Consider the following 9,991-nt stretch of genomic DNA (forward strand, 5'->3'; position numbering starts at 1 on the left):
GTTGGTGAGATTTTTCTGATGAAAATGATATCAAACACGATATAATTTGAACAATACTTACTTATTAACACGTTCACTGTCTGGCGTGACATGTTGTTCAAATTATGTCGTGTTTTATGTCATTTTCACTAGAAAAATCTCATCAATATGTTAAGAAAAATTTCGGGATAAAAAAACGTAAAATTAAAAAAGTTGGTATTTAAATCGCTTGGTTGCCTCGACTCACGTTTCATGCTTATCTTTTATTCGCTGTCCTTGTCTACGTTCGGCAAACTACAAAGGCGGGCGCGAGGCTCGAAAACGTAGTCCCTGACTCTACAAGTGTCAGGTTTAGATTCCTTGCGGTCTGACACTTGTGGAGAATATACTGTACTTACTTTCTGACGGCAAACTTTTCCTTTCGAAATATCCTTGCTTTTTATTTATCTCGAAAATCAGTCAACTTAGTAGATTCTTCGGCTGACAAATCTGTATTAAGTATTGTCAATTGTTTTATACCGCGCGAAAGAAAATTCGAAGTTATATACAAGGGTTTAAATTATAATCCAACTTAAATATCTTACGATACATGCAATTTTTTACGCGAAAAACGGAATGAAAGACTGTAAGGGAAAAGAGAGTGTTTATGGTGAGACACGTTCTCCAGCAAACTCAATAGAAATCTTACTTTGCACACGTGAATTATTTTGTAAATCGTTTCAGATGAAAATTATTCAGTTTGAAAAGCAGAAATTTAACGACGATTTCGTTCACCTTTGAAAGATACAAAATCTTCTTTTTTACTTCATTGAAACAAGGATAAATTAGAGAAGTAAACAAAATACGTATAAACGTAATTTTTCAATTAATTATTTATCCAAAAAATTACAAATATTATCGAGAAAGCTAAATTTTACGTTATCCAGATTTTATGAGCGTCGAAAATTTTTGAAAAATAGTAGAAAACAAGGATAAATTAGAAAAGTAAAGAAAATACTAAAAGAAAATAATAAAAAAACAAAAGCAGCTCGATACCTTCGATTGAACTATCCTGATCGCTGTTTAGGTGGACATTGCTGATCCAGCGTTCCCAAGATCAACAGCTTACTGGTGGTTCGGGTGCAGATCTGCGAACAAAGGAACACTAGGTAATGTCCAATGGATGCGTAACAATCCAGAAGATATATTTCCGCATGCCGGCATTCTGGAGTCGGCAAACGGTGATTACGATTACGACGATGACAGAAATGGTGACGTCGGAGACATCATTTTAGACGCAGGTACTAAAGCTTCATTCGAGTCTGACCAGATTCTTACCTCGCCACAGAAAAACTCTGTATTATCCACTTCTCTGTGATCACAGTACGAAAACGCGCGTACATACTTAAAATTAGAACAATCGGAGCTGAATGTGGCATATTTTCTCTCTTCTGGTGTATTTATTCTGGTGCATTTTACTTCCAAATTAGAATGTTTAACGAAAAATAAATTGGCATGTAGAATTATTTCTTTATTGCACCATACACTTGGACATAAGCACCTTAAAAAATCTAAAATTCGGTATTTTGATGGGTTTGCTAGTCCCAGTGTTAAATAATAATATTACAAAATTTTTAAAACACAGTGTTCGATAATTTTTTTAATTTTACTTTAAAAGAAAACGGTCCAAGCGTAAATTATAAAAGGTAGCTAACTATTCACCTAATTTCTCAATAAGTTATTTAAACATTGCTTTAACAATTAGATTTTCTATTAAAATTGGAATTGAAACACATAACTGTTCTTGTATATACTTTCAAATAAGTTAAAATTCATAACTGTTGATGTTAATGAAATTATGATCTGAATTATATTTATTGATAATTGTAAGAGTACTGTGATCGTCACAGCAGTGGATAGTTAGAGTTTTCAACTTATTCCACCTCTGCACAGGAATCTGAAGTGGTAATAAGTGAATAATAAATGCGTAAAAGCAGAAAAGGCGAGGATACAGTATTTGGTGTCTCGAACACCTGGCTATTACATACCTAGGGCTTCCAGCCATCGAAGAAATTTGTGCACGCAATGAAATACAACGAAAATGATTTTTCGATCAATCGATCTGACACTATTTCAACAATCTAGAATGAAAAGACGTTTTTATCGTTAAAATATAATGCATAGAGATTAAACGACGTTAAAAAACGAGATTTTATAATCTAGAAAGTTAAAGTATAATAAGTATTAATAGTTTCTGACTAGAACAATCATTATCCAACAGCTCTCGCGCGTTCAAAAGACTCGAATTATCACGACACACGCTACCTTAATTGTGATACAACATGCCACGCAATGTCTGACAATATATCTTTCAATCCATTGCCTTATAATATTAAGTCACGCTCGTGGTGCTAATTATAATCCAAATATCACACATCTTATTATTTCGTATCCGAAAGTATTCAAATATTGTAACGAAATATAATTATAACGTTTCTGATGAACCGTGATATTTAGTTTTGATGCATATAACTATGAAACGAATTTTAAGACAATATTCATTGTTTGCACAAACTTCTTCGGTGAATATAATGTTTAAGAATGTAATGGTCGTCTAATTTTGGGTACTTCATGGTGAAGGTGCTAACAGTAATCAAAATTGGGTTAATATGCGCAACCATTAATTTACTAACACGTTCCCTTTGATAGGTTGTCATTCATATATATTTTGATGGATTTATCGTTAAATTCTATCTGCACATTGGCAGAAAAATTAACATAAGCTAGACTTAATTATCCAATTTTTATTTCAATAGCATGCAAAGATGCACATTGTTTTTAAAAATTATTTTAAAGAAATAGTAGTACAACATAATAAAATAATATAAATTTTAATTTTTTAAAGAAATCGTCCAAGACAATCCTCCTTCCCTTAGAATGGCTTCCATAGAATTTAACATTAAGAATTACCTAAAATCTTAAATAAATTAAGTTATATCAAGTTCAAATTAAATGGTTTCAAGTTCTAAACTATCAAAGTGATAGAACTAACGAAAAAATATACTTTCTTTAATATTTAACATGCAGTTTAAATTTAAAAAATAAATAAATAAAATGTAAGTATTTTAATAAAATGTAAGATTCCTTGAGATATCAGAAATCCTCCTAAAATCAAAATTCCCGCGCAAACGTCCTCCCCACTATCCTTAATGTTTGATTAAAGAAGTCATTCCTGCAATTATATTCGCATGCTTTCCAAAGCCCAGAGTATTTACTAGCCAGGCAAGAAATGAAGTTTTACGTGTCCATAAAAAAAAGACGAACCGAAAAAGAAAAAGAATAGTATCTCATGTTCAATACGCTGGTTACGAGAAAGGAATAGCGTGAATTATCGTCTGTCACCATCGCCGAACCCAGTTTGCTGAAAACAGTAAATATTACAACGTTAAGCTTCTCCTATTTAGCACGTTTCTGTATTTTCTCTTCCTTTTTCTTGCTTGTTCACAAAATCGCATTTGGTCGCAAATTACTTCTAGTTTTGCGTGTTCTCTTTTTATACTTACATCAAATATCTTTCGTCTCTGTATTTTATCTCCTTTCTCCTGGCTATTCTGTGTCCCGAATATTCTCATTTCAATTCAACTGATCAATCTCTGTTACACACTTAATGTTCACTTTTGGGAATACGTCACATCGTTCTTTTTCTCATTCCACATGAATTCCGCCTTTGCACGTTTTTTTCTCTCGAATAACACTTCTACCGGCACTTTAATATTTAAAACGAAAGAAATACTACTTGGAACTGCTTTCTAGCACGTGAAAAATTCTGGAGAATTTTAAATTAACATTCCGTTTGACCATTTGTAACAATTTCACGAACAAAAGTAGTATTTCACCACCGCATTATTAAATCAGGTCTGTCAACAACAGCTCTAGGCGCCAAATCACTCACCCCCACTCTTCCCCCCCGTTGCCATGGTGAATAAATAACAGCTATGGTACATACGAGATAAATCACGTTCCCGCCAAAATTCACAATTGGTAACATTTTAATCTTAAATGAAATGGTGGGGAAGACATGGTAAAGAGCTCTATCTGAGGACAGGCCTGTGTCAAATTAATTTATTGTATCGCATAATTATACGTTCACTAATAGTAATGCACGAAGTCTTGCATATATTCGCGATGGATGTATCACAGCACGAAACGCATAAGAATGTGCACCTATATTTATACACGCACACGTATAAGCACGTATATCTTCGTAAAAGTGTGAAGCAACAAACAGGTGCATGGTAAAACTGTATGGAAGATGGTTATATACGTTGTTTGGAACTTAATCTACCGTAGGGAGATATCCCACTCCCTTCCCCCTCCCTCTGTAACCAAACGTACACAAAACTGACCTTGGCTCCATGTCTCTTATTTCTTTTACTTATTTCTTTCTCCCGTTTGAAATTTTGTTATCTCCCCCAATACGTATACACGATACACACACACACGTACTTTCATGTGCACGTATTTTTGTTGATCTTTCTTACATAAACAATTTACTTTGGCACGAATACTTGTAGCTCATATAATTTTGTTCCACGAGGAATCATTTGGTATAGGGCATGTTGTATTCTCTTGCATCCACTTTTATTTTCGGGTTAATTTCCATTGGTAAGGTTCTTATGTAAACTGTTGGACATTTATGTAGGGACTGTTCCTCTTAACGCTCTGCATTCTTTATTCTTATAATGTATACTTCTTTAAAGAATAATATTACCAATGTCATATTGCAAAGATAACGATCTCAAGTTATCTGTTTGTTTTTTTATATGAAGCATAAATTTTCGTACAAAAGATTCGTACAAAAAGTAAATTATTAATATCATTTTATTTTAACAGAAATGTTAGAAGTATTTTGTTGCAATATGAACCCATATGAAAGTATTTTAATTAGTAAATTAATTTCAATTTCTACATTTTTGTTCAGATATTATTTAATTCTATTTTCAATAGTAAAATTTCAATAAAGTGAAATATGTTTTTGTTATCAAAGATTTTTGTGTGGGATGAACAATTTGAAACATTGTTATATCTATATTTATTACGTTTAGTTTATACTTTCAGAGAATTAAACTTTGTTTTTAATCATTTTTTCATCATTTGTGCCAATACCTTATACTTCTTATGATATAAACAAAAGAAAAGCATTCAAAGTTCGCAATTAACGTTTGGTTTTCTTTAAAGCACATTTTTTCTTTGAAATTTTAACATAAAAATACAGACACATGTCAATATTTACTGTTTATTTCTTAAACATTAATCATCTACTCACTATTAATCCTCGAAAAAAGTAGAATAAGGTAGTGCAAATGTGAAATTGAATTTTTTCGAATAATAGATTTTGAAAATCTGAAAGATCGATAAAGAAAACAAAAACTGTCATACAGCACAAAAATCTTAAGATTTAATATACAATCTTGTCATTTATATTTACCTAGTGCAAAACATACCGTCGCAATTGATATTTCGGCGCCAAAATCATAATTGTTGACGAATCTCGGAACGACTACAGGAATTGCGTTTTGCACGCAGTAACAAATAGTCGCAGTTCCATTAACCCAGAAAAAACTCGCTTTTCCAGAGGACAACAATCTGCACTCTGATTCGCGCGGGTTTGGGAAAAAGTGAACAGACGAGAATGAAAACTTGTTCGTTCGAGGAATCTCGTTGAGTCGTAAACTCGGGTTAGGAGGCAACAAAATGAGACAACAAATTTTCAAGGGGAAAATATCGTAAAAACGAGATTGTGAGCCACAGGGTTCATGACACAACATTCCGAGAAAGCCGATCGCGACATAACTATAAGTTCCAAACAACGACAACAGCCTACAATTGTAGCCTACGTTCGACTTCTGTTGTTTCACGCGCGTAACTGTTCTGAGTGTGACCCGTGCAGTGAACTATCCAATCAGCAACAATTTTCTTAGCATAAATCCCCTCCTACGACTTTTATAAAATTCGACAGGCGAAACGGATGAGCAACTAGTCACGTCCTCCAATCAGGATGTGGGCTCTACGGCGGTAAGCATTTTCAAATCATCGTCGACGTTGTGGTATCTCCCGCTCAGTCTGATGACCATGATCATGGCTAAAATTTTTGCTACTACGTAAAAAACGAAACTGTTCGACGGATATCGAACCGATAGAATCATCGAAGAAAGGAAGTCTACCAGAATTATTGGAACGAACAATTAAAAAATGGGGAAAGTGTGACTTGAAGTGTGCCGAACACGGAGAAGAGAAACAGTGCCAAAAAATGGCAGTGTGCTTATCGGCACTCACAAATCGTGGGTGGTCATTCTCTCAACGTTGACGAACAAGCTAGTGATATTTGTTCGTTACTGTCTTAATCTCTCATGAAACAATCATTCCAATCGAAGCAATGTTACGCGTATAGTTGTTTAAATCCCTTTGCTTCATCCTAGTTGTAAGTGTTTTCGCAGCATGTTTCGTAAGGTGTGTTTTATTTAACGATTTTGCGTTTCATTATTAATCGATAGATTCGATGTATCTTACGAGACATGCTGTACATATGTAAAATACGCAAGAACGTGTAAAATATATTTATACATAATATTTTAAGTCGCATGCAATATTGTGTTATCAAACCTTTTTCACTGCCTATTTATTCTTTATTCATATGTCGTGGTTTGTATAAACACTAATATTGAAGGCACTTAGTTTGTATATTCATGCAAGAATTATATTTTAAAAAGAACTGGAATATGTTGCAACATGACAAATAGTGAAAAAAAGATAACAAGCAATTGGTTTCTTAACTGACAGTATTATGAGTATTATAGAGTTTTCATTACTTTTTTTTTTTTATAAAATATGAATACTTCCCTAAATGTAATGAAACACAAAGGATTATAATAACTTCTCAAAACCCTTAAGTTTTGAGTTGGCAATATTAAAAAGTATTAAAACCTGTGGAAACATCTATAGTACTCATGGTAATGACTGCATCAAAAAAATATTTATCTTCCGTACAAGTGCCTTAAAATGTTCTCCAAAATGTAGTAAAGTGCAGCTTTCTTGTGTCTATTAATTTGTTGTTATCATTGTTTATTAATTAACAGTAATTGCTATAATTATTCTGTTTACTTTCATTTATACAACAAACTTACTTTGTGAATATTTACTCTCAATACATTGTCTTCTTTCTCTTGAACAATTTTCTTCTTATTTTTATATTTTGTCTTATTATATAATAAAACTATAATAAATAATGTTCATAATAATTATATATTATTTTTTAATGACTATATTATAAAATGTGAGATTGAATGTACTATATGAGAGAAACAACAGTTTTTTGATTATTCTGAAAGTAATAATTATTTGTACTATGCTTTAAAACCCAAATGACATTAAAAGCAATAATGTATAATGTATGTACATGCTCTGTATGAAATACATGTATGCTATATATTACAAGTAAATACCATTTGACACATATCACACTTATGTATGTAATACAAATTTTTAACTTGAAAATTTTAAAAAATGATTTATAAAAAGTGTTAATTGTTAAAATAAAATATGAATAGGTTTTGCAATTTATAGCATACATGTGTTCTTGTAGAAACATCAATGGCATTACCATTTGTTTCTTTACATTCTAAGAAATGTTTCCACAATTTTGTTATAAATGTATAATTGAGTACTTAAGCATTACCTAGTGTTTAAGGATAAATAAAGCACAAAAGCCTTGTACAGTTTTCTAATATTTGTTAAATAAATTGTTTTTTCAAAGAAAACTATAACTCCTGTAAAACTTTTATATTGTCATTATTTGAAACGTTTAAATGTATAAAATGTTTAATACACAAGTAGAATATGTATTTAGTGCAATATAATGTGCAAGGCCTTTTTCCATATTAGATCTTCTGTCAGGCTACTAAAATGATTCATATTGAAACTTGCCAGATTATGCTATGCCCTCACATTGTACAGTATGAATAAAAATCATATGTTCGTTTTAACTAATACTCATGCTGAAAATCAAGTAAACAAAATTAAGAAATTACTTTTTATTACTCGATTCTTTACATCAGAAAATAGAAATTTCAATAAAAAAATATACAAAATTATTTATATTAAATAAACATTGTAACAAATATTATTAAGATCTTCCTTTCTTTTCAATTTTAATCAAACTTTTATCTAAAGTTGTTTTATATGTTAGAAGTTTGAAGTAGCTCTTCAAAAGTTTTTTCCAAAATTGTGAGACATCTGACAGTTTTAAATTATTCCATATAAAATCTCTTCCGCGATTTGCAATTTTTTCTGATAATTCATCATTATTTATTGCAAACTGTATCAAATCCCTATATATTTAAAAATACATAAAAATAGTGATATTTTATAGAAAATACTTTTAACAATTAAAAACAGATAATAACTTACTCTAATACTGTTTGGTCAGCATCCTTAGGAACAGGTATATAATGAATCCAAGGTATCATTGCATCATAATAAAATTCAATCCATTCATCTCCTACATGAAATACTAACGACCGACACAAAAATAAATGTTTGTGTCTGAATGATGCGGCAACACCTCGATAATTAAACAGATATTTATATTTACAATGTGCTTTTAAAGGAACTTCAGAAGCTGGAGGTGCATGCAATGTATCCTATAATAAAATAAAATATTGTCCTACATATGCAACCATATCTAAAAATTCAAATAAAAAATCATTACTTTTTCAGACTTCCATGCCTGATTTTTTGTGTATTGTGCATCTACTAAGTTTGGCTTTTTGCGACTCAATAGTATCAAATTATCACGTTCCGAACTTGTTCTGGAACCTCGAAAAAATGCTTTACTTTCTTTCTTTTCCCATGATGCATTTTTACTAGCCTTATCTAAAGATATACAATGTTCATCCCATCTTCCAAGACCCCGAGGGTACAAAGAAATTGCAGGACCACCTTCCCAAAATGCCCATGCTGGATATGTAATATCATAATATTGTGGAGTCTATAAATATATTTCATAATACTCGAAATCTCTAGCTAATACAGTGAATCAATTTACAAAATATAACACTTTTAAGTGAATGTAAGAAATAAATTGTATTAGATATAATAAATATTTTAGTTACCTTACTAAATGAAAATATAGGTAATGGGTCCCCAAAATGTTTACTTGATTGAGGATAATCTCTAACATTTATAACTAAATCCATATCTGGTAAGTCAGGAGATAGTTTTAACAGAAAGTGCTCTATTCCAGCACATCGTGAAGGAAACATACAATCTTTTTGTCTATATAAGTTTCCTTCTATTATTTGATAAAATGTTCCTCTACAAAAAGTATAACATTTAACTTGCAAAATTTATTACAAAGTATGAAAGCATCACACATACCTCATTTTTGCAGTATCTATTAAATCTTTATTTATACCTTTCTCTTTGAATGGTTTCAAGTCACGTATAATAACATTTTTAAAACAACCATTATTTGTATTGTTGCATGGTTTATAATTTTTCTCTGCCTCCTCAATTGCATAATTATATTTTTCATATTGTTCGTTTAAAACTAATAAAACAAGAAATTTATGAAAAATGTCAGTTATAAAATATATATACATACATATATACAAATACCTTTATTGTAAGCATTAACTTCTCTTTCTTTTGTACAATATTCCGTGCTATCGATAGAACAAAATCGTTCCTCGCAATGAGCTACCCAAAGGATAGTTATTAAAATACTATAACTTAATCCTAACATATTAACTGCAAAAAAACGTCATGACAGATTCTTAGCAAAGCATAAGGAGTAGTTGAAACTAGTGACATCTACAAGGATCAAAATTGTACACCACAGGTTCATCAAAATAACAAAGTACTATATTTTTTACTGCAAATTTAGGAAACGTTCTACCATTCATTTTATTTACATGAATTTCTTAATCAAAAGGACATACAATTTAAGGAACGAGGGAGAAGGAAAAATGTAGAA

The 9,991-nt window shown here is 31.1% G+C and overlaps 3 protein-coding genes across 3 annotated transcripts in view; 1 reads left to right on the forward strand and 2 right to left on the reverse strand.

Moving 5' to 3' along the window:
• Nucleotides 1–6,242, forward strand: part of LOC108575569 (matrix metalloproteinase-14) — a 51,339-nt gene extending 45,097 nt beyond the window's left edge. The window contains exons 9-10 of the mRNA XM_017938392.1: nt 1,046–1,259; nt 5,978–6,242. Of these exons, the coding sequence (XP_017793881.1) occupies nt 1,046–1,259; nt 5,978–6,123 (360 nt within the window). The 3' untranslated portion in view covers nt 6,124–6,242. The remainder of the gene's footprint in view (nt 1–1,045; nt 1,260–5,977) is intronic.
• Nucleotides 6,243–8,140: 1,898 nt separating this feature from the next.
• LOC108575532 (O-glucosyltransferase rumi homolog) lies at nt 8,141–9,778 on the reverse strand (the record flags this gene model as incomplete). Its single annotated transcript, XM_017938354.1, has 6 exons — nt 8,141–8,345; nt 8,425–8,657; nt 8,726–9,004; nt 9,129–9,330; nt 9,394–9,565; nt 9,634–9,778. Coding segments are annotated over 6 exons (1,236 nt in total), but the record flags the coding sequence as incomplete, so codon positions are not given.
• A 40-nt stretch (nt 9,779–9,818) lies between these two features.
• Nucleotides 9,819–9,991, reverse strand: part of LOC108575533 (60S ribosomal protein L30) — a 1,152-nt gene continuing 979 nt past the window's right edge. The window contains exon 5 of the mRNA XM_017938355.1: nt 9,819–9,828. Within this exon, the coding sequence (XP_017793844.1) occupies nt 9,819–9,828 (10 nt within the window). The remainder of the gene's footprint in view (nt 9,829–9,991) is intronic.

The sequence above is a fragment of the Habropoda laboriosa genome, unplaced genomic scaffold (genome assembly GCF_001263275.1).
Source record: "Habropoda laboriosa isolate 0110345459 unplaced genomic scaffold, ASM126327v1 scaffold186, whole genome shotgun sequence".
NCBI classification, from domain to species: domain Eukaryota; kingdom Metazoa; phylum Arthropoda; class Insecta; order Hymenoptera; family Apidae; genus Habropoda; species Habropoda laboriosa.